Source organism: Lactuca sativa, chromosome 6 (genome assembly GCF_002870075.4).
Source record: "Lactuca sativa cultivar Salinas chromosome 6, Lsat_Salinas_v11, whole genome shotgun sequence".
In the NCBI taxonomy this organism is placed as follows: Eukaryota; Viridiplantae; Streptophyta; class Magnoliopsida; order Asterales; family Asteraceae; genus Lactuca; species Lactuca sativa.
In genome coordinates, this window is record NC_056628.2 from 190,769,204 (window position 1) to 190,795,749 (window position 26,546).

General features: G+C 35.4%; 1 protein-coding gene across 1 annotated transcript; it reads right to left on the minus strand.

Annotated features, from left to right (window-relative positions):
- Window positions 1-3,105: 3,105 nt before the first annotated feature.
- Window positions 3,106-5,491, minus strand: LOC111879620 (uncharacterized). The gene is made up of 2 exons (XM_023876082.3): window positions 4,540-5,491; window positions 3,106-4,142 (listed from the first exon to the last, which is right to left on the minus strand). Exons 1-2 carry the CDS (start codon window positions 5,166-5,168, stop codon window positions 3,431-3,433), a joined length of 1,341 nt encoding a protein of 446 aa, XP_023731850.1. The 5' UTR covers window positions 5,169-5,491; the 3' UTR covers window positions 3,106-3,430.
- Between the last annotated feature and the right edge of the window lie 21,055 nt (window positions 5,492-26,546).

The following is a 26,546-nucleotide window of genomic DNA, read 5'->3' on the forward strand; positions in this document are numbered from 1 at the left end:
AATTTGAATTAGTTTCCTCATGGAAAAAATGAATTCTAGTGGGTGACTATGGTAAAATTTACAAATCTCGCCAGTTTTAGAAACCATTGATTTGTCATTAAATTCGAGATTCTCCAAACTAATTTAGAAAATTAAACTCTAATTTGTCATGTATATATACGGCTCTTTCTTTTAGTCGTAGACAAAACCATTTTCTCAGCTCTTCTTATAAACGAAAACAGAACTCTCTGGCGATTTGGCTTGTGTTTCTGTTCCTAGATACAAATTGATTTCACGATTCATATTTGAAAGTGCAGTGGTCATTTACATATATTTCCTCAAACATGAATTATAAAATAGTAAGAGACAATGTTATATAGTCTTTTTGTTGGAAAACCCTTATTCAAACAATCATAAAAAAGTGACTAATTTGGACGAACCATTTAAAATGACCAATGAACTTAGACAATAGATTAAGAAATAGTCCGAGGACTGAATCTATAATTTATTCTTTTACTAATCAAATTTTGTATGTTTTGATCATATGGGGGTTGGAAAACAAAGTGCATAGGATCCGGTTTTAACATACCCGACCGTCCTTAAACAAATCCCTATGATCTACTCCCAACTCCGATAAAAAGATCCAATGTAATCTTAATTTAACTTGCATGTAGATAATTAGGTCAATTTACACATGTTTAAAGATCTGATTTATTTATCTGTTTTTTCACATTTGATACTTTCGATTTGATTTCATAGAGTCATAAAACATTTCTTTTGTAAATTTTGCAAACTCAAACATTCCGTATAAATATAATGTCTTCAAAGTTGCAAAATCAAACAATTACTAAAAAGTATTAATTTCACAATTTGTGAGATCCGGTGAAAATTTTCAGTTATTCTTAAAAATCAAAAGTATAATTGTAATTTTTCAATGATATATTAAATTAGTTATATAATGCCAAAATATAAATTTCCATTTTTTAACTTTACATAAAATGTTCTCACAATATAACAATTGGAATAATATTCAGATTACATTTTTCTATATCATGCAACTTAGTAAAATTCTGGAAAAATATCATTATTAAAAAGTTATACTTAATTATTTAAATATTTAGGCCTCAAGCACAACTGGGTGGGGCAACAGACCACTCATCCTGTATTTAAGTTGTATTTAATTTACTATTTTATTAACCGCATTTTTTGGTTTTCTTGATTATTCTTTTTAGTTCATTATTATTAAATATAATATTCAAATATCCTGCCTAACACTTTCTTTATTATTAGAAAGTTTGCTTTTTGTCAACTTTCAATATGATCGATCACTATATTAGTAATTTATTTTGTTTATCTGAACTTTTGTCAAAATTATTTGTTGACCTTTATATTATCATTATAAAAATTATTTCTTGTTGGATGTTATTGTCACTTCAAAGCTTAACATAAGTTGTCCATGTTATTGTTTTTGGGTGAAAATCACATCTTAAACTAATTACAAAAACTTTCCACATGATAGACAACAAAGAACGACTGAAAAGGTATATAAATGGTTATACTATAAAACTTATGTCATGGGTATTTAGATAATGTCGTGAAACATTTATAAATTAAAATCATTATTTTAATTTTATATTTGAATAAATAATATAAATCGTCGAAAAGAATTTGGAAATGAAAAAAAAGTAAGAACATTAAAATATTCATAGCACGATGCCTACCACTATTTTGGGAGTTTGGTAATTTAATAAATGTTGAGACCCGTGCGAGGGATGTGTTCCAAATCAAATCTTCTTTTCCTTCCTTATTTATTTTAGACAAATGTTTTACAGATTTTCAATAAGACTTTGCTTAAAATAGTTTTATCATATAAAATGTATGTTTTGTATCATTTCTTTTTTTATTTGTGAATTATTTGGTAAGCTATAAATTTACGACATATTTTTTATTATTAATCGGCATGTTTTTCTTAATTTATTGGATAATATATAAATATATAATTTAGACTTACTTATGCCTAATGCATTGGGGATACCTAGGCCAATTCAAATTCATACAGATGTAACTTTTATTTCACCATAGTATTCCAATTTTAAAGGTACTCGTTTGAGTTTTGACAATTAAAATCAACATTCATACTGATTATAAGAAAAACAAAAATCTTTAGTTGTTAGTAAAAAAAGTCATTCATATTTGTAAAAGTGTTAGAAAGAGACATCCATATATATAATTTTATTTAAAAAGAAATTTCTGATCGGATGAAATCAATTATTGGGTTTTTACAAGCTTTCATGAACAAAATTTTTCGAAATGACATTTATGTGACAAATATTTGTCTATTTCAAGTAAGAAGATGAAATTTTAGGAACCAAGGAACCTTGAGAATGAAATTTTACTCTATTTCAAGTAAGAAGATGGTGATCTTGGAGAAAGATCAACTAATGTATAAAGATTTTATGGGTGCCATAATTATCACGTAAAATTTCATCTTCTTACTGGAACTCCACAACTATAAAGTAAACTTTCATCTTCAAGGCTTCTTCGTTTCTAAATCTTGTGGTTAAAAATGATAAAAAGTTCATGGTACAAAAGATGCAACAGATTATGAACAAAATAATAATAAAAATAAAATAAAATAACTACTCAATAAACCAAATTTTTTTTTTATAACATACATTTGCAACAAAGATTTTACATTAATAAAATTGAACATGTAAAATCATTCAATAATAAAGTTTATCTTTAAACTTGTTCATGGCACTTAAAACCAACTCCTCAATCCAATAAAAGCTAAAAAATATCTCCATAATACCATAATTTTCCACAATAGGATGAATTCCGTCAACTTATTAAAAAAGCCACTAATTTATATTTGTATTAATTTATTACCTTTTTGGATGAGTTGTTTGTGTATCAATTGGTTGACAATCTATGTACTCCAACGTAATATTGCAAATTTAATTGAATAATTTTTAATTGAAAAGACTACCATACTAGAGAGTAAAGACAAAAGTAATAGAAATAATAAATAAATAAATAAATAAGAAAATACATTTGTAAAAAATTCTCTTTTCGTTTAACTATGAATGAATAAATGCTGAAGGTAACGCCATAAACCACCAGACATCACATGAAGTTGTCATTTACGATAATTCTCAACAAAAAATGATCAGTAGAAAAATACAAACTCATATTTGGCGAAATACAGTTTTGCTTCTGACTAAAAATCACCCAAAAGATATAGAAAAATTACAAAAAAACCACACACCTAGTTAACAAAAAAACAACCGGTGCCAGTGCTAAACTGCTAGTGCCACTCTCCTTCTATACAAAACACATCTACTTCCTCTCAGTGTTAGTCCAATTTCCACCACTTTTCCAGACCTAAAATTACTAAATCCAGAAAAAAAAAAAAAAACATTTCTCTAAATCAAAAAAAAAAAAAAAAAGTTCATAGTTCTTGAGGCTGACATAGTTCCTTTCTCAGCTTTTGAGAGAAAAGCCTGCAGGCATCTATGCTCAGATCAATCGCCGCCGACAATGCCACAAACGCCGCTGCATCCTCCGTGCAATTCACATGCTGCACACTCACCTCCACCATCATTGCCTTCCCGCGCTTCCCTTCCCCCTCCACCGTCGCCGCCATCACAAACCCTTTGTAAGCACAGTACGGCCAAAGCCCATACCCGAAATCCCCACTCCCTCTCGGACTACACACCGGAGACGCCATGTTTGATTTCCGACCACTACCACCGTTCCCCGCCCCCGCACCTAAATCGATCATAAACCTCCCACCTTTGTTCAAGCTTAATGTGGATTCAGCCAACACGATGCCGGCGGCGGCGGAGTCGGGGATCAGTTCGAATCTGTACCCAAGTCCGTCGTGAGCACCACGTTCGCGCCAGGCTTCAAGGCGGCCCCATGGCTTCCATGTTCCGTCGCCGGGACGGAGGATGAGCCAACAACCGGGGTTGGAGCGGCTGACTCGGTCGGACCCAGGAGATGCGACGAATGGAGTTACCATTGATGCGGCGGCGACCGGTGACCCTGATAAATCGTGAACGGTGACTGACCATCCTTTTCTTTCTTTTCCTGGTCGTTCTCTGTCGCTTCCGAATGAACTCAGCCATTTTCGTGAACCACTGATGTCTGGTGGTAAAGATCTGTTGTACACAAATTGAAAAAAGAGAGTTGATTAAACCCAGACGTGAAGCAAAGAACATTGCGTCTTAATTAAATAATACTTTCGAATTTTGTAATCTGAAATCTGAATCATATCAGATGAAATAAAGTTAGGGATCCCGTCTCGGAGGGGGGAAATTGCAGAGATTCTTCTTCAATTTAAGGTTTATTCAACAGGAAAAGTATTATATTTATGTATTGCATTCAAATTAACAAAAAAAAAATTGAGCAACCTTAACAATGTCAGAGATACATTATCGATTTAATTTCAATAAGCACTGTGTAATTAGAATCAAAATCCGACAAAGTTAAAAGAAGTAATCATGAATGCTTGACCCAATCGAAAGCGTAAAGCCCTAATGTACGAAGAAAAGGTACCTGGATCGCTGATTACGGTCACCGGCGGTTGTTGAACGGAAGCTGAACTTGCAAGTGAACACAGGCTGCCGGATATTACCCTGAATTTGAAAAACCTGCGGACTACACACCGGCTCACCGTCGAATTGGAAAACGAATCGCGGATCCGGCTCCGCTTTGACATTCAAATGGAACTGCGCGCTTGAAGAGCTTTTATTCGCATCTTTGCCGACTGTGACCCAACCATTGTGAAACACACAAGCCTTGCTCTCCGTTCCGGCGAGATTCAACGGGACTGTCACTTTCGCTAACAGCTTACCGGAGCTCAAACCGCAACTACTCCCTCTCCGTCCAGTAAAAATCGATATTTTCAAGCTGAGTTTTCCGGCAAAAAGTGATTTAGCCACAAGCCTATCGAGATCAGACTTGCTCATATGAAAAGTAGCGGCTAGGGTTTGTACTTCAACATTCTGACTCTCCGGCGGCAAAAACGGAACCACCGCAGTGTAAACAGGAAAGTTCTTCAGCTTAATCTTACAAAAACACGGCGACGACGACGGGTGAATCACAGAGCGAGCAGCTTTCGACGCTACAGGTATCTTGAGAGCGAGATTGCCTACTGTAAGACGCACAAAAGGGCAAGGATCCATACTGTATTGTTGAAAATTGTTTTCGCCTTTCTCCGGCGATTCAACAGAAGTCGACGAAGAGGCGGCGGAATTTGGTGGAAAGATAGGGTTTAAGAAGCGGATGAAGAGAAGATTAAATCAACAACAACAGGCTGGATGTGGAGTAGGAAGAATGCATTGAGAAACGTGAAGGTGGTGATGGCCATGTTTGCAAAAGGAAAAAGCTCAGGCTTTTTATCCGGATGATCGATCTTCTTCGTGGTCGCAATCTTGTAACTGAAAATTATCAGTGTTTTTGTTCCTCTTTTCAAAGGTTTAAATGTACGGAAAAATCGTGAGTGTGAGGGAGAAGATCAGAGGAAGGAACTTTTGCAAGTTTGATCCTTGTATTATGTGTTAGTTGTCCACTTTTGCACTTAATTTTCATTTCAATTTTATTCTTAACCCCTTACCTTTCTATGTTTTTATTCTTGGACTTCATAGGAGTACACTTTCTTGTTTGTTACTTGGTCTTTTCGTTTTATGTTGTTTTTAAAAGTTCAATAAATCCTATTTACAAAATAATAATGAAATTATGTATTGTTTATGTATAATCATTGTAATTTATTAATAATATTGGTTGTTTTATTATGTAGTTTAGGTTTTTTTTTGTTATTTACACATGTTTTTATTAAATTGTATTTTAAATCAAGATAAAATTACATTAACCTTCTTGGGGTTTGACTTTTTATGTGTGTTTTATCCAAGATAATAGAACTCGCTATTCGGTATATGTTCGACTGATTGCTGAGTAACGAATACTCGAAGAGTATTCGGATTCGGTAATTCATGTATAAATATTTTTAGAGAAATTAATGTCAAAATCATAAGTTGATTGAAATATATAACAAAATTAGATACATATGAATGCATTAACACTAAAAAGCATAAAATGGTCGTATTTCGTAAATAATTACTGAAAATTTAAAATATATATCTCATAATAATCATGTGTATTAAATAATAAATCATTGATTATAGGGTAAATTACAAGAATGGTCCCTATGGTTTGGGGTAATCTGTGAAGTTGGTTCCTAAGAAGATTTTTTAACTCAGACGGCTCCTATTGTTTGGTTTTATTGCGTCTTTGGTCCCAACCACCCTTAAAAATACTTTTTTGCCCTTACTGTTATTTTTTTATATTTTAAATTCATTTTAATAATTATTTATTATTTTCACTATTTATATTATTATTAATATTATTGAAAAACATAATCAGATTACCTCCTCCAATCCAACCCACCCCCTCACTCATCCCCTTGTTCACATCTTCTTTCGGTAATCCTCCACCCAACCATCATCAACCTCTTTGTCTTCTTCAATAAGACTGTTGTAAAACCTCCACCATAAATAAACATCGAAGAAACCAGGAAAAGAAACCAACAAATCTTAAGCAAATGTGGAAATCAAACCTGAAGAAAATCGTCGGAGAAATCATATCGGGAAAACCTTACAGAAACCAGATCGTCAGAGAAGGTGGAGGATGTCGGAGAAAGTAGAGAGTCTGACGGGTTGTCCTTCTATTTTAGCCCCACCCTCGTCGCTCACCCCACCCATTTATCCCTTACTATCTAAACTTTATATCAAAAACCCTAACATCATTCTCTTTCCATTGAAACCAGTGATTCATAAGGTGGAGGCACCGTTGAAACCCCCATTGAAATTGTTGGTGTTTGAAGTGAACTAAAGTCACCCCAACCGTTGACATTTTTATTAGAAACCATGTGAATCGAAGCTTCCATTGATTTTTACACCTTGATTGAAAATCGTTTCAACAACCACATGAATCATATTTTGATTTTGATTTTCATCCTGATCATTTGATTTTGTTTTAATTATCATCAAATACATATTTGATTAACATCGATTTTGATTTTCATTCCTTCGGGTTTGATTTTCATTTTCACAAATTTGACTTTAGTTTTGATTTTAATTTCAAGTTTGAATTTTGGTTTTGGTTAGATTTGCATTGTTAGGTTTGTCGGGGATGAAATGGATGAGATCTTTTAACATAGAGACAAGAAGACGAGTTGGTTGTGTTGGTCTGTTGCCTGCCTTTTTCAGGTGCCAGAGGACTGTAGAGGTTGTCGGAAGCCTTGTCCATGATTTTTATGTTGTTCATTGATAAGAGAAAGTGAGAGAGAGAGAGAGAGAGAGAGCAGTGGTATAGGTATGAATCGGTGAAGCTATGGTGGGTGGGTATTTTATATTTTAGAACTATAAATTATAAACAATAAATAATAAATTAAAAAATTAAAAAAGAAACCGATAAGGGTAAAAAAAAGTCATTTTATGTCAAATAGGGACTAACGACGCAACAAAAACAAACAATAAGGACCTTCCGAGTTAAAAATTCTTCTTAGGTACCAACTACATAGATTACCCCAAACCAAAGGGACCATTCGTGTAATTTACCCTTAAGTATATTATACATATTAATCACCGAGTTGGTTGGGTTTTACAAAGCTCCAATAAGAGGCCGAATAAGGAGTACTCGACCGACTAATCGGCCAACTCGGCGAGTTTTACAACACTAATTTTGTCTATGTTTTTGTTTTTAACTTGTACCATCCATTTGTTATTTTTTTGTCATAGATTTCTTCTCTATCAAACTTGAAATTACTATTTTTTATATTACCCATTTTCTATATTTTTCCTATTTGTTTTTCTAGAATGTAAAAAAAATGACACACAAAACTAATACATATCTTTAGGGATATATACAGTAAAGTCCCAATATTTTCATCGATTTGACAAGAAAGTCCTAAACTTTATTTTTTTGACAGTAAAGTCCAAATTACCGGCAGTTTTTGACACTTTTACCCTTTTTTCCCGGTTATCCGGTAATTAGGATTTTTTTGTCAAAAAAATAAAGTTTAGGACTTTCTTGTCAAATCGTCAATTAGGACTTTACTGTCAAAAAAATAAAGTTTAGGACTTTTTTGTCAAATCGTTGAAAATATTGAGACTTTAGTGTATATATAATTTTTTTTGGTTAAAATTTTAATGGTATGATACTCTTTAAGCATAAGAGTTATTGAAACCTTCACTAATCTGCTAGATCGTATTGAAATCCTTAACGTTTGCTTCTTGTTAAATCTTTTTTTTAATCTCAACAAACCGACATTGAAAAAAATTAAGATAGTCAAGAAAGAACGAAAGAAAGAACCAGGGTAGTGTTGACTTTTTGCAGCTCCAAAAATGGAGAAATAAGAAACCAAAAAAAAAAAAAAAAAACGCAATTGTCATTCTTTCCTTTCTCCACATTCACACCCTTTTGACTAGACATGTGTTGTTTGTGTTTGTATAAAGCCAGCGCAATTTCGTTTTTTTAGGTTTCTAATTTCTCCATTTTTGAGACTGCAAAAAGCCAACACAACCCTGATTCTTTCTTTCTTTCTTGATTATCTCAATTTTTTTCAATGTCTGTTTGTTGAGATTAAAAAAACGATTTATCAAGAAGTAAACGTAAAGGATTTCAATAGGATCTAGCTGATTAGACAAAAAAGTCCCAATATTTTCAACGATTTGACAAAAAAGTCCTAAACTTTATTTTTTTGACAGTAAAGTCCTAATTGACGATTTGACAAGAAAGTCCTAAACTTTATTTTGTTGACAAAAAAGTCCTAATTACCGGCTAACCGGGAAAAAAGGGTAAAAGTGTCAAAAACTGCCGGTAATTTGGACTTTACTGTAAAAAAAATAAAGTTTAGGACTTTCTTGTCAAATCGATGAAAATATTGGGACTTTACTGTATATATCCCCATATTTTTATCCCCTTTCATCTAAGTTATGAACCCTAAATCGTGGAACTCAAAATCTATTAGCCACTATAATTGGAGAGTCGCCTCCGACCGTTTGTCATCCTAATCATCGCATGAACCAATTTCAATCCTTGAAAACCAATCAAACCCATTTCATGAAGAAAATATGGTGGGTTAGGAGTGATTTCATGTTTCAACAACTTAAACCCTTGAGAATAAAATGACGACATCATATATGGTATTGGAAAACGTGCATTTTGATGGATCTATGAATTTTGACTCTTTTTCATACTATCTTTTCATATCTTGATGATCTCTTTCAAATCTACACATATCCTCTTTATAACCTTGACACGGAAACATAGAGAGGGTTGGGGTTAAATTTTCATTTTAAAGCATGATTTCATATTTGATTTTCAGGTTTTAGGTTTAAGGGTCGATTTTAGGTTCAAGGTTTGATTTTGGTTTGGTTTCACTTTGTTTGTTGGTTACTGATGGTGTTTTTTCAGAGGTAAACGGTGACACTGATGGTGGTTACTGGAGGTGAATGGCGGTGCAAGATCTGGTTACCGAATATGAGCAACGATGTTATTAAAAGTTGGTGGTTGTCGAATCATTAAACAAATAAGGGTGTAGATAGTGGTTACCATAACTAGAATGAACTTACAAATCACATTTATAACCTAATCAAGTCATTACTTTCATCTATCAAAGCTCGTGGATCAACTATTCATTATTATAGGGCTCATACGCTTCAAACAACTTATAAACTAGATTTTAAGCAACATTAAATGATGTTGTTGATAATGACTAATTAACTAGAATAAACCTAAAAACTCAAACTAATATTAAAATCGTATTAAGATTTCATATTTATAATGGAATCCAACCTCTAGATATTAAAATGGGAAAAATAACTAGATTGTTACATCTTCATGCTCATATTGGTGATTCTATCACCAAGCCTCGAAGAGAGCTTCAATCTAGCATCAACCCATATCTATTGTGACATCCCCAAATTCACAGTCATTTTAAAAAATTTATTTATGCTTATTTAAAAATTAGAGTATCCATTTTAAAGAATAATATTACGGAATTTGTTCTCTGGAAACATGATAAATATATTATCAAACCATTTATGAATAAATGTATTTTGTTTATATTAAAACATTGGGATGCCATCGTCAATACAGAAACATAAGCATAAAAAGACCTTACATTCATTCACATTAATGATTTACATCTCCTTTAATCTCTCAATGTAATGTATCCTTGTATCGATACCTGTGATACAAATAAATTGAATGGGTCAGGTTGGGAAACCTAGTGAGTACAAAGGAATTTCAATCCCACAATGTTATGTCATATATATATATATATATATATATATATATATATATATATATATATATATATATATGCGTGTGTGTGTGTGTTTGTGTGTGTGTGTTTTAGAACTCACAATATATACAATTTCACCTCATATAAGCAATTTTACCCCACCCCGTCGCTCCTCACGATGATACGATCTATACTCTTGGATCAAAAATTAACCTCTATACCTAATCTGTACTTTCGGATCCAGTATCTCTGATCCATACTCTCATATCAATAATTATTCCCATTCCATACTCTCGGACTAGGGACAATTGGGTATGTCTAATCCATGCTTGCGGATTAATGACAAATAACTATGTCCTCTCCATACTCTCGGACTAAGGACAAATAACTATGTCTAATTCATGCTCTCGGATCAATGAAAAATCTTAAAGTTCGACCCTTCGTGTATATCTTACCCACACTCATAAGGAGATACTACTCGATATCCATCTTAATTAATTTAGGTTTGTTCTGTATCCTAAACCATCATATATTATCAGATATGCTCTTAACACGTATTTCAGACAATAACAAATATTTCACATACAAACATATATTTAATTCTTTAATCAATACTTGTATTAAATTCATGTTCATGAAAGGGACTATGCACTCACTTGTCAAAGTGATGATTCCAAACTCGGGCAGCGCTCCACTTCTAACAATTCTATTTTCCTTCAACGAAACCTAGTATCATTACCGTTAGATTTTAGTCTAATATTTATCGCTAATATTTACGAGCGATATTGTTTTATAAGTGTTAAACCATATTTTTCAACTACTATGTACAGACAGGAGCTAGACATGAAACACCGGAGGACAGGACCATTTTGGCATTTAAGTTGTTCTGAAATCCAACAACCCTATGCGGCCCTTCAAACCAGATTCCCTATACCGCAAGTAGTTAAAAGATATTATAATAACACTTTTATATTATATTTTATAATACATATATTGTTTACAGGTTCATAATAACGATATTGAACTTAAACATAAGCTATACTTAAATTATGGTAAACATAACTCACTTACTAGGAGGTTTGGCTAGGAACCGAGCTTTGCGAAGAAGAACTTCCGAGCCGAAATCTCTTCTTATCGGAGTCTTCTAGAGTTCCGGGACTTTTCTCTTAGTAATTTGGAAGTACTAGGGATTAGGAGAGGTTTAGAGATATGTTTGAGAGAGCAAGAAAGGTTGAGGTGTGAAGAATTGAGGAGAACCTCGCACCCATTTATAGGAGCTGGCTTCGGACTACGCTGGACGTACTCCTCGGAGTATGTTGTGTGTACTCAGTACACTATGCATACAAGGGGGAAGCTGTCAGCTCCGCATGTGAGACCGTGGGGAGAAAGCAAGGGTTGAGATTAAGCCATGTCACCCTCCTTCACATCAGCCTATTCCCGACTTCTAAATTCCATAACTTTCGCATACGAGCTCCGTTTTAGACGTTCTTTACATCCACACGTAGGTGGAGATGTAATCTACAACTTTTCTTTAGATCCGTCGGCTAATTTTGATTTATTTTTAAAGTTATATTTTAACATACTTAGACAGTTAAAATCCGTTAAAAATTCATAATTTTGTCATCCAACATCCGTTTTCGTATGTATTTATATTGTTGAGTTCTTATTAACAAGATCTCCAATTCTCGTTTAGATTGTGTCGGCTAGAAATCGATCAATCTAAAACTCGAATTTCGGGTTGTGCACTATTATGCTAAATCTTAGAAAAATCATAACTTCCTCATACGAAGTCAGATTTAGACGTTCTTTTTATACATGCTTTCGGTTTAACGTATACTACAACTTTATTTCAAATCGCTAAGTCTAAAAAGTAATTTTTCAAAAATTCACTTTTTATGTTACACGGTATCTTGACGGTTTACCCGTAAAACTTCGACAGGTTATAACTTCTTCGTTATAACTCGGATTTTAGCGTTATTTATATCTAGGGAACCCTTGTGACATATACTATAGACTAGTTAATATTATTTATTCTAAATAATCTTCTATCAAAAAATATTATTTTTGACACTTATTGACTCTAAATTGGCTATCCAAATCTGCGGGTGTTACATCTATGCTACCAAAATCAACACATTCTCTCTATAAACCAATCTCAAAGTCAATCTCCGATGATAGTGAAGAGGGAAGAAAAACTTAATATTTTAAAATTTGACTACTTGTCACATTCAGTCCCTTTATTTCTTATTTTCCTTATTTGACTACAAAGCGATACCAAATTATGACTAGTCATTTATATACCTAGTTTATTAACAAAGTAAGTAGTAAAATAGGTTAATTAACTTGAACATATGTGTTTTTTATAATTTTTATTAATTTAACCCAATCAATCCTAATTTCCTAAACTTTTTCTCACTTTAAATAATTAATTTAATGATTTCATTTGTAACATCCCGATGTCAACGTAGTTTCAGTTTCAACCCTATGTTTAAATAATATTGTAATATAGCTCTTGGGTTTGAAAGGATTTCAAAATGGCCAATAGTGGCAATATGGTAATTCTATCTAGAAGCACTACGTTTAGCGTACGTTGTGTACGCTAGGCGTACTAGGGCGTGCCCTAGTACATTGGGGGTACACCTTGTACACGGGGTGTACGTGAAGAATGTGTAAACCCTAATTTTATGGTTTGGTCCATAATTAAACACCATTATAACCTTGTTTCTCATTCCTTCATCAGACTCCCTCTGCGAAAAACGACCCCAAGAAAACCCTAAGTGAGAAGAGTGCATTTTGAGCCCATTGGATTGTTTTGGTGGTGCTCTTGAAGAAGAATAAGGTAGTGAGAAGAGACTGGAGCTTGGAACCATCTTGGATATGAGATTATCTTCTTGTTAGCAACCTACAAGACATTTCTTCATTTAGGGGACTTCTGGTCCCAAATATGGTGATTCTTGAGCATGACATCTTCTTGACCCAATAGGTCGTCTTTCAGACCTTAATAAGGGTCTTAAGTAATAAAAATTTGGTCTTAATGGTTAGTTTTGCTCCATGCATTCTATAGAAGGTCTTAAGGCATTAAATGTTGAGATTTTGTGTATTAAGCACTTAATGGGCATGCAAAGTCATAAAGTTGGAAACTTTTTGACTCTTGAGTGTGTTTTGGAGTATTAAGCTCTTAATGGGGAAAAGGTTGAACTGGCGCGCGCACTAGGTGTACCAAGTGGTACGTTGCATGTACGCGGTTAGCATCCTGTAATCTGGTCAAACACCAAGTACGCCTCGCGTACTGAAGAGTACGCCCAACATATTGGGCTGGGTCGACTCGGTCGAGTTGGCTCGGCTGGCTTGACTCAGCTAGGTATTGACTTGCCTTCTGACCATTGACCAAGTTTGACCAAGGGCATTTTGGGAAAAATATTATTAATGGATAATGTTTTGACATTTAGGTTTTTGGGTTGATCCGATATTTAGGAGCAGAGTATTGATCAGCTGTCATCAGATTGTGAGGTGAGTTTTCCTCACTATACTTGTGGGTCGAAGGAACTAAGGCCAACTCATTGGATTGATATCATATTATACGTTGATTTATGATATGCTGAGTATGGGATAGATCTGTATGGTTATATGATAGTTGATGATATGCATAGACTGGTAGATCTATAGGACTACCTGTGATTTCTGGTTGTATGATTGTATTTTTGTTGAATATGTTTGTTATCTATTATATGTCGACATATGTTGTTGGGTCGAGACTTTACTGCTATGTGCGTGAGTCAATAAACCGGTGGTATTCCAGTCTAATGACTGAGTGGACCCGAGGGTATTCTAGTCCAATGACTGAGTGGGCCCGCTGTATATTGGTATTCGAATCTGATGACTGAGTGGACCTATTATATGTTGTCATTCCAATCCGATGATTGATTGGACCCAACATGCTTGTTTATATTGTTGGATTAGTGTCTAAGTCCATAACTATTTTGGTATGTACTTGACCCGATGGTGCATGGTCCTTTGGGGTTGCCTTCACCAAAGCAACTTGATAGGATGAATTATGGAGAGAAAGGATTAAATATGATTTATTAATATATTATGAGAATAATATATTAAAGGAGAAATCATATTGTTTAATTAATATTAGTCAATAATTAATCGGTAATTAGTTTTGTGACTAAAAGAGATTAATTAAACTTAAGGGACTGGAATTGTAATTATAAGATAATTGCAATTTGGGCCATGGATTGCCTTTTATTATAAGGTGGACGAATTCTATGGGGAAGCCCATATGAAATCGTCCAAGGCCTTATGGAAAGGGCTCCATGGGTTGCTTAGGGCTTAAGCAACTAAATTAGGGTTTCCTTGTTAGATAACCCTAATTGCCTCACTATATATAGATCCCTTAAGGACCAAAAACGTGGCTAAGCTTCTTGCTAGGGTTTTCACACGGTTTTGGCAGCCTCCATCCTCTCTCCTCTTCATGCTCTTGCTTATGGTGTTTGTAAACCATTAGAGGAGCGACACTTGTGACTCTAAGCCTTCCAAAGTCAATACAAGGAGATTTGGGATTGTTATTGCTACATAACAATCAAGGTAATACTATAAACCTATTCTTATGTTAATATGATTATTTGTATGCTAGAATTAGGGTTTATAGTCTTGGATAATTTGCATGTACAATAGAGAAACTTAGATCCAAGCATTAGGGTTTGTATGAGCACATACGATGTCTTATGACCAAAACCCATCAGTGGTATCAGAGCCTAGTCTGGTTTCTATTGTATTGATGCTTGATATGTTTGAAAAATTCGATTTTTTGGTTTCTGGAGGCTGGACTCGCCGAGTCCATAGCTGAACTTGCCGAGTCCATGCAGACTCGACGAGTCCAAGCTTGACTCGACGAGTCAACTCGTCAGATGGAGTATATCTCGGGATTTCTTGCTGTTTTTGCTTTGGGATAGTTACCTTATCATATTAGATCATTATAAATCCGATTTTATGATATATTTGACTATATTCTTGATCTAATTGAAGATATTTATCAATTAATAAGATAATTGTTTCCTTATGTGATAATTGATTAATTATTTTGACTAAATTGATAAATTGTTTTGCAAGAAATCATTAAATAAATCAAATATGGATAATTATGTGATTAATTGTTAATTTAGTTTATTTGTTATTTGATCCTTGTTGTTATGAAAAGTTTCATATTTTCCCCTTTAGGTTTTATAGTTTGAATTTAAACCCAAAAGTTTTGTTGTTTTGAAATTTAAATAGTTGAAACCCTAATGTTTTGAAATGTTTCAAAACTTGTCCTCAAGTTTTGGAATTTAATTTTTGATGTATATTTAAATTCTAAACCCCAATGTTTTGAAATGTTTCAAAACTTGCCCTTAAGTTTTGGAATTTAGAGGTTGATTACAAGTTTAATTAGGAATGTTAAATTCTAAAACCCTAGTAATATTTTGAAAAGTTCAAATCACTCCCTTATGGTTTTATTAATTAATTAAGATGTATAATTAAAAGAGGTTTAATAAATCCATAAAAGTTTAGGTTAACAATTTAATTGAATTAAAAGTATAATTGTTAAATTAAACCACCTAGTATTTTAAAAGTGTAAAATACACCCTATACTATATATATATATATATATATATATATATATATATATATATATATATATATATATATATAACATTAAAAGTCTAACATTATATATGTATGAGTAAAAGTCAGTCTTACCGTTAGTAGGTCTCATTCACGAAGCTAGTCTATAAGGGGTGTTTAAGGAAATTGCCTATAAAATGGCGATTGAATGGGTATCCACTCTTACCCACCACACTCTTGACTAGTGGAGGGTCGTTAGCCGAACGGGTAGGATAGGACGAAACCTTCCATTATAAGTATAATGAATTATTAAAGTAACTAAATGTTTTCATAAAATTCCCAATCTTAGTTACTTAGGCAAAAGTGAATTGATGCAATTCCATGAAATTACACTTTGTGCCCTTGCGAAGACGTTAGTGGAGCGTGTGTGGTTTACCGGCACACTAAATGGTTCTAAGCAAAGGTAGCAAAGGGTGACTTAATGTTTGTCATAGTTCGGTGGAGCGTGTGTGGTTTACCGGCACATCGAATAGGTGACTGTAACATGTGAGGGCACCAGGTAAGTTTGCATGGTTATTCGCACCCGCTTTGTGATCCTCGGCATCCCAGTCACAAACGAGAGGGGCATATCGAGATTTAAACATGCCATTGAAATGTTCAATGAATCTCATAGGATCTAGGAGTTTTCATAGATTTAAAACCTAAATTTCTTTTTCGTTTTTCATGGTGGAAATTAGGAGTTTTCATAGATTTAAAACCTAAAACCTCTCCCGAGTTGTAGAATATTGTGTTGGGTCCTAGCCTTAGTATCTCATTTGGGTGATTTGCTAAGGACTCATTCAATCAACTAACTTGAATTCGTTTTCTCCCGTATTGTAGATGTCAAAGTTCGACAACTATGGTTTTCCCAAATCCCGTGGAACAAGCATTCCACATGAATATGATATTCCACGATTCGATCGAGGAACAAGAGATCATACTTCACTTCCTCCTCCTCCTCAAATTATTCTCCCTAACCCACAAGTTCAAAGGCTTGAAAAGTTCAAGATCACTCAAGCCCTTTTGGCAAGTAAACATAAAGAAGGAAAGTCGGAGTGTGCACACGTCCTAGGGATGAAGTCACACATTGATAGGTTAAGAATGTTGGGATTCGTTGTCTGTGAGGAAATGGCTGTTGATTGGGTTCTTTAGTCACTTCCTAGCTCATATAGTGAGTTCGTAAGAGAGTACTATATGATGAACTGCGACGTGACCCTTATAGATCTCACCTATATGCTTATTGCTGCTGAATCAGCAATGGTTTGGCGCAATAGAAAAGCAAAGTTGATTGGTGAATCTGTATTCAAGACCTCTATGTATATAGACAATGGCAACGAAAGACATGTTATGATCGAAAAGTTTGATCATAAATGATCGAAAAGTTTGATCATAAGAGAAAGGCAATGTCTGAAGTAGTTCCATGTCATGTTCCAAGAGAGTCAATCTGCTTTTATTGCCAAGAGAAAGGGCATTGGAGACGAAGCTGCCCTATTTACCTAAGAGATCTAAGAGATGGGAGAGTCGAAATGTATGTCTCTAATATAGGTAAAATCCATTAACTAACTCTTTTAAGCTTCCATTCTAGATTCTTAATACATAATGTGATAAGATTACAATTGATGTTTTGTAAGATCGAAGAAAAGAAGGGAAGCTTAAGGGAAGAAGTGAGCAAAATCTAACCGTGAAGGAATGGATTTCGATCGCATTTCTCGAAGATTAGATTCTTGAGCTACTACTTAGAGTTAGAATTAGATTGCTAACATAGTTTTTCAATGAATTGCATTGTAAGGACAAAATTTTTCCGCAGTAAAATAAATTTTGATTTTATATTTATCCTTGCAATGACGTATATGAAAAATGGATGTTTGGATGTTTCTATTATTAGCAATAATGGATTTGGTTCTTATTATGTTATTTATGGAAAGTCAAGAGTTTACCAAATAGGGAGAGTTTCTCATCGCCCAAGTTTCAATTGGACAGAAACTTGGAATCGTGCAACTTGGTTGCACGATGAATGAGAAATTTCATATTTGGAAATGAGACTAATTCATTGACAAAGTGTCAAGTGAAGGACTAGGAGATCGAGCACACAAAGTTGCGTGTTAATCAAATCCACCATAAGAGTAACATTGATATTCGTCATGATTTACTAAAGGTTTAATAAATATGATCATACTTATAAGATTAAGTGTAATTCGGAATTGATTAAAAAGGTTTAAATCAATAGCAGAACGAATAAAAAGAATCAAGTAGGCAGAAAGATAAAAGTTTCTCCATTCTAAGAAGAAGAGAGAGTACCTTTTATGCTCTATGATAGGTCTTAATGATTAAGAACCATATCTCAATTAATCCTCTAAGAGAGTCTTAGTACAATTGCATGTCTAAGAAGAGGATTCAAGAATTGAAGAAATGGTTAAATCAAGAAGTCTATCATACTTCGTTCCAATAACAAGTCTTAAAGTTAAGATTGTGACAATGAGTGAAAAGTATTAAAGGTTTATAACATTCATCAAATGTGGAAAGTTGTGATGTCTTGAATAAGACAAAGACCAACTAGGACCAATTTATGAAGAGTTTTGATAAAAGCTTCACTAACTCTTGAATATTTGTTTGTCAAGAAATGTTTTGACAAGAGAATTTTATATGTCAAGGAGTCAGTGGGAGTCTTAATGGTCTTGAAAGGTTTCAAGAACAAATCAAAATAAACCTTATTGATCATCACTAGCACATGAGTTGAGGTTTACAACCTATCGTGTTGACATTATTTTGTTTCTGTGCCATTCCAATCGAGTGAGTCCTATGAGTTCTCATTTGAATGCATAAAAGGCAAGGACCTTGATCAATGGAAAGTACATTGATGAGAAAAGGTGAGCTGCTTAACTACTTGGAAGACATGGTGGGCAGCTATGCTACCATGAAGGCAAGAAATCAAGATTAAGAAAGTTCAATCCATATAAGTTTGAATTTTTCGTAAACCTTGGTTTTAACAAATTCACATGGATAGGAACACATACACCGTTTAAATCTAAGTGTCATAAGATTTCCTCCTTCATGAAAATGATTGTGAGGAAATGCTTTCACTAAGAAAGATTTTAAGAAGATAGTGATTGTAAAATTGCATTCTCGAATTCGATTATGGTTACGGTATCCCTTTCCATAATTTGAATTGTGAGGTTTGGCAATTGGTTACACACATATGAACTATCTAAGGCAAAGGTGTATAAGTTCAAGAAGCCTTGATAAAAGATTATCAAAGCACTAAGTATTAGAAACATGAACTTAAGAAATTCAATAAGCATTGTTTTTCTGAAAGTTAAGATGTTTATGAATACATGTCGAAGCTAGTGGGAGCATAAATGTTATGTTTTATAATAATCATCATGATAGTGGGAGCATAAATGTTATGATTGTATGATTATTAAGGCACGTATTGCAAGTTGGCAATATTAATTATAGAAAACAAGAGTTATACCTTGCAAAGTCGTAAGGTTTGTAAAGTTGTTTTGCTATAATTAAGGGAGAGAATATTATGCTTCATTTCAAATCTAAAGGATTAGGTTGAGAAATGTAAATAAATTTAGTCAAGGGTACATAGTGTCTTCTTAAAATTTCGATTATGATTACGGCATTCCTCTTCACAATTCGAATTTTGAGAACATAGCAAATAAAACATTATGCGTCGTGTCCCATACGCTTCGGGTATAGGATCGATTGCAAATGCTTTAATGTTTGACCATTCTAAAATTTTCCAAATGTCGAGCGCATTTAGAGGGAAAAGGGACTAGAATTGGTTTTGACTAAAATAATTAAACAACTATCAAAGGACAATCCAGAGTTTGACGAGGATTGGTCGCTTGTGAGTAGTTAGAAGCATGGTATTGGATGGACCATATCGACATTATTATGAATAGAAAAGATTCTATTAAGAATGAGTTGTCATATGCAAATTATGGAAATGTTTTCATATTGGATGGACCATATCGACATCATTACGAATAGATAAGATTCTATTAAGAATGAGTTGTCATATGGAAAATATCGAAGTGTGTCCATATTGGGAATTGAATATTGAAAATCTATGTCTAGATTAGAAACTTTTATGCAAAAGGATGTTCAAAGAATGTACTTTGAGTGAGAGACATCGTATCTAAGGAATTGTCTTGTAACAATCTCCGATAGAGGACTTTGTAATATCATTGGCAATAGTCTTTGTGACTTTAGTGCAGTGACATTACAAAAGAGATCATTGCATAAAATGTTACAATCTAGCATATTCTATAAGTAGCAAGAATTTGATATTCTTTCACTTATGATAAAGGATTTGGAGTTGTGAAATGATAATGATTGGAAATGTGTTCAATTTGATCTATTTCACAATAGTAAGAACCATAGGTAAACATTGTGTGCATGCTAAGAGCATGGGACAAGTGTAATAATTCAAGTAAGAAGTTGATTACCCGAAACGACAATTAATGAGTAATCGATATGGTGATAAATAAAAGGAGTTTTACTTATACTCAAAGGTTTGAGGCCATATGGGATTAGTATTATTCTTGTGTTTCACATTTGCATGTTTTGACTTCCAGAATAATTGAATTTATTAAGAATAATCGAATTATTCGAACGGGCCACAGTCGTTCATATGTTGGAAGTAGATATGAATGAAGATTGTCGTGAATTGGTGTGTGGATTGTCTAAAAGAGTATTAGACATAAGCAAATGTTTGCTGCAACGTTCATGAGTGCTTATGAATATGATTTGAGCATTGGATTAAACCCACGCTCACTTGGATCACTCCATGAATTGGATCACGAGTGATTGGTGAGACGATAACATCTTATATTCTTGAAACCGAGATGTGTGAGTTGTATCTTGCAAATCGGTTGCACATTGATAATATGTAAACGCACTAGTAACTTGGTGTTATAAAACATATTGTTGTGTGTGATTCGGTGAGTAAGTGCAAGCAAGCATTGTATCAAAGTTTATCCGTTCCTTTTATCCAAGGTAGGATAAAAGCGATATCTTTGGGCCCCTCGATGATTTAGTGATGACAAACGTAAATGCTCGGTCGGGCTAGGGCTAATTTGATTTGTTCAATTAGTCAGTCGTCATAAATCGGGAATCGAGATATAGTACAAAGAGAATGATTTGAAATCATATCTCATATGATATCTAGAATGGAGGAATATATGATCCCTTATCTAAGGACACGCGTATCTGATAAGATCAGAGTCGACAGCGGCTTTGGAAAGCTACGATTGCAGATCAGGATCTGAAGTCATACGCATAATAGTTATTAGACTTATCCAAGTGGGAGACTGTTGGATTAGTGTCTAAGTCCATAACTATTTTGGTATGTACTTGACCCGATGGTGCATGGTCCTTTTGGGTTGCCTTCACCAAAGCAACTTGATAGGATGAATTATGGAGAGAAAGTATTAAATATGATTTATTAATATATTATGACAATAATATATTAAAGGAGAAATCATATTGTTTAATTAATATTAGACAATAATTAATTGGTAATTAGTTTTGTGACTAAAAGAGATTAATTAAACTTAAGGGACTGGAATTGTAATTATAAGATAATTGCAATTTGGGCCATGGATTTCCTTTTATTATAAGGTGGATGAATTCTATGGGGAAGCCCATATGAAATCGTCCAAGGCCTTATGGAAAGGGCTCCATGGGTTGCTTAGGGCTTAAGCAACTAAATTAGGGTTTCCTTGTTAGATAACCCTAATTGCCTCACTATATATAGATCCCTTAAGGACCAAAAACGTGGCTAAGCTTCTTGCTAGGGTTTTCACATGGTTTTTGCAACCTCCAACCTCTCTCCTCTTCATCCTCTTGCTTATGGTGTTTGTAAACCATTAGAGGAGTGACACTTGTGACTCTAAGCCTTCCAAAGTCAATACAAGGAGATTTGGGATTGTTATTGCTACATAACAATCAAGGTAATATTATAAACCTATTCTTATGTTAATATGATTACTTGTATGCTAGAATTAGGGTTTATAGTCTTGGATAATTTGCATGTATAATAGAGAAACCTAGATCCAAGCATTAGGGTTTGTATGAGCACATAGGATGTCTTATGACCAAAACCCATCATATATATGATATGTGTATTGTGTGATGGTACTTTAGGGGAACTCATTAAGCGTTGGATTAAAGTTTTAGTTTTGTTGTAGGTACTTTAGAGGACTATGACAAGGCGAATGCGTGGCCGTACATATCCTGATTTATATATTGTTGATCTTGGGAGACTCTGTTTTGAATAATGTTTTGAAAACAATGGTTATGTAATCACTTTTATTAGTAAATGGGTTGTTTTGAAAGGTTTAAATTGGTTGTGATTTTTGAGATGGTACAAGTTGGTATCAGAGCCTTGGTTGGAGTGAATTGGAGGAACATTCGTGCGAATCCAGTCTCGAACTAAGGAACTGCAAAGGTTTTTAAAAAATGATTTTTGAAATTGTTTTAAACAACAATCAAGAAAATATGTGATGTGTACGATCTGCGGGAGTCAGTAAGTAGAACCCAAGTTATCACACTGTTATTTGATATTATGTTATGTTAGAACGTCATGCTACTGATAGGCTAGGGATCTTCAGGAATTGCATGAAAGAATTGCCTGATTATATGTTGCCTGATAGCCTAGGGTTCTTCCTTGTATGAAATTGACATCATTACTGTAGTTTCTTAGTATATGCATCAAAATTGTACATAACTAAGATTTTATAGCCTAAGAATGTTTGATTTGGCCTTATTTTATATTCCTTGTTTGGTTGTGGGCTTAGGATAGAATAAAGTATTCAACCGTATATGGGATCCATTGTTATGTATGATTTGCATACACGAGTGTTGCGGGGTTGGTGGAAGTTTCATGGATGAGTTATGTAGGGTCAGTCAACCAGTCGAGGGATGTCTAGCCTTTCTCTAGGAATTGAGAATAGGGTGTATGCGTATTCTAGTAAGTGTTGTTAGGGTTTTTTTTGATGATCTTCTAAGACAGATACGGGTAGGTGCTAAAGGTAGTATGGGCCCGTACTGTTGGAAGCACAGGACCTGTACGCATAACAGGGAAGTCACAACCCTTAGGGTTTTGTCGAGGAATGGTTCCTATGGTATGATATGCATTTTATCTGATATCTCTCTGGTTTATTTTCAATATGGTGTTCACGAGCGGATCCAGATTAGGAGCGAGTGGCTAGGATAGGCCAGGGTTGACCGAGGATCAAGTCAGGGAGATGATTCATGCTGAGGTTGTTTCTATTGTCTGGGGGTAGATACTAGAGTTGTTTGGGTCTATCAAGACCCCCATGATAGATTTCTTTGATGACCGTTATGTTGCACTTTCTAAGACTGTCGTTGTTGCTGCTACCACGATAGTCGCTACAACAAGGATTGGCGCTGGGAGAGCTTTCCAGTACCGGGACGTCGACAATACGAAGCCCCCGGTGTTTGACGGTGTTCATGATCCGATCATTTCCATGTGGTGGCTGTCAGATATTGAGGGATGTTTATTTACTTGCTCCTACCTAGCTTAGTAGAGGGTCAAGTGCGCTCTGAACCTTCTTAGGTCAGATCATTTGGTTCTATCCAGACCTCCATAGTAGAGAGTTACAGTATGATGGGAACAGTTCTCTGAGATGTTCCGCTCGAGGTGTGTTCCATTGATGAAGCGGGAGAAGGTGGCTTTGAAGTATTTGGATATGAGATCAGGAACCGAATCGGTGACGGAGATCGCCATGATGTTTACAGAGAGAGCTATGTTTTGCCCTAATTTTTCTGCTTCTAAGCAAGCTCGGATGACCCGATACTTGAGCATGCTCAAGACGGACATCTGACAGTTTGTGTCCACACAACGATATGGTACACTGGTGGAGTTGCAGGAGGCCATTAGGCTGCGGGAGATTGAGATGGAGCTCTAGAAGAGGGAGCAGAGGCAGGCCCCGATGCAGTTGCAGCCTGCGACAAAGTAGTTCAAGTTCGCTGATGTGAGATCTAGGAGTCTGAGGGGTCGCACTTGTGGGAAGTGAGGCAAGGTTCATGATGGTGCTTACCGATCTTCTTCTGGATGCCACAAATATGGTAGGCAGGGCCACATTACAAGGGACTGCCATCAGCAGGCTCTAGTACCCAACACCAGGATTTGCTATCATTGTGACCTGGTAGGCCATGTGAAGGCCACTTGTCCCTTACTTACTGCTTGACCGATAGATACCCGATACATACTCCAGTGTCGACTACTCCGAGGATCACTGATGGAAGCCAGGGTAGAGCGAAGCCCCCGAGGGCTCGAGGTCGCGCTTTTCTGCTCATGACATAGGAGGCCAGGGCAGCGCCAGAAATCATTACTGGTATGTTTCTATTTATTGTTATGTCGATTATGTTATGGTATCCTTATGTTTATGATTTTGTTAGGTACCTTCCCGGTGAACTCTTTGCTTGCTCTTGTGCTTTTTGACCCATGTGTGAGTCGGTCTTTTGTATACCAAATGTTCATTATGGAGTTTGATATGCCTATTGGGGAGTTGGAGTTTCTGTTGCGGGTTTCTATCACCAACGAACATGGGATTTCTGCATCCAGAATGTATCAAGGTTGTAAATTGGAGATCTTCGGGGTGCCTTATCTGATATATTTGATCCATATCCCCAAGGGGGATGTATGCGTGATAGCGAGGATAGACTGGTTGAGCAGGTTTGGTGCTATGATAGACTGAGAGGGCCAGTGAGTAGTAGTTTGCACCCCGAGTAGGGGGAGAACTAGTTATCTATGGAGAGGGTACCAAGTTTGGTTCAGGATTTTGTTCGGCAGCCAGGGCGCGGCAATATATTCAGCATCGGTGTATGGGTTAATTTCCTATGTGGTCGATACTCAGGTATGGAGCAGACTTTAGTTTCAGAGGTGCCAGTTGTCAGGGAGTTTGCTGATGTGTTTCTGGAGGAGTTTCCCGGTGTGCCTCCTGAGCGGCAGGTTGAGTTCAGGATTAATCTAGTGTTAGGTGTGGCTCCAATAGCCAAGGCGCCATACCGCTTGGCACTACTCGAGATGTAGGAGTTTTCCTCTCAACTTCATTAGTTGTTAGGCAAGCAATTCATCAGGTCGAGCAGTTCGCCATGTGGTGTCGATTTTGTTCGTCGAGAAGAAGGATAGTTCACACCGGATGTGCATTGATTACCAGGAGTTGAAAAAGTTGACGGTGAAGAAACGTTATCCCTTTTCATAGATTGACGACCTCTTTGATCAGTTTTAGGGTGCATCTTAGTTCTCCAAGATTGACTTGAGGTTGGGGTATCATCAGGTGAGGATGAGAGAGGAGGACGTAGAGAATACCACGTATCAGATTCATCATGGGCATTACAAGTTCATGGTGATGTCATTTGGGCTCACCAATACGTCTGCAGTGTTTATGGATTTGATGAATCGGGTATGCAGGTCGATGCTCGATCGATCAGTTATGTGTTCATTGATGATATCTTGGTGTATTCCAATACCAGAGAGCAACACGAGGAGCACCTTCGAGAGCTTTTGGGAGTGTTGAGGCGAGAGCAATTGTATCTAAGTACTCGAAGTGTGAGTTTTGGTTATGAGAGGTCCAGTTCCTGTGACACCTCGTTAGCCAAAATGGGATTTTGGTCGATCCGGCCAAGATCGAGGCTGTGATGCAATGGGAGGTTCCGAAATCTCCCTCAAAGATTAGGAGTTTCTTAGGTTTAGCGGGATATTATCGGAGATTTATCCAGGATTTCTCTAAGATTGTTGTTCCCCTCACTCTTCTGACGAGGAATGGAGTAGATTTTCGATGGGGCCCTGAGCAGCAGTTGCCATTTGAGACCCTACGTTAGAGATTATGTGAGGCCCCGGTATTGACCCTTTTGGAGGGTGTTGAGGATTTCATGGTATTTTGTGATTCATCCATCATTGGTTTGGGGGTGGTCCTTATGCATAGGGGTCGAGTGATTGCTTATGCTTCTCAGCAATTGAAGTCGCATGCGGCACAATATCCTACTCATGGCCTAGAGTTGGGGCAGTAGTTTTGGACCTCGAGATTTGGATATATTATATTTATGGGTTTCGTTGTACCATTTACACGGATCACAAGAGTTTGTGATATCTTATGAACCAACTGAACCTAAACATGAGGTAGCGTAGATGGATGTGTTGGGTTTTGAGCAATCTAACACTTCCTAAGTGTGCATGCAACCCTAATAAACCTTGGATCTATGTTTGTCTAAATACATGCAAAATAATAATTTTTCCAAGGTTCATAACCTATCTAACATGGCATGGGGTACTTTTAAACATAAAAGAATTAGATGAGATTACATACCTTTTGATGATGAGTTCAATTCCTAAGGAGTTTGAGGGCCAAGCACCAATAGTGTGAATGCCTCAAATGGAATCACAAATCACCACAAACTCTTGGAAAACTTTGAGAGAGTGTATACACACTTATAAAATCGGTCACACACTAACACACATACTCTAGTAACACTAGTCACACTAGTAGCCATTTCATGCAACATAAGCATGCTTATATAGTGTACATGATTAGGGTGAAACCCTAATAACCCATGACCTTTCCTTTTCCAA

Coding starts and splice junctions, on each gene's coding strand:
- LOC111879620 (XM_023876082.3), bottom strand. CDS start 5,168: ATGGATCCTTGCCCTTTTGTGCGTCTTACAGTAGGCAATCTCGCTCTC. Junction 4,143..4,539: donor GACCGTAATCAGCGATCCAG/GTACCTTTTCTT, acceptor TGTGTACAACAG/ATCTTTACCACCAGACATCA.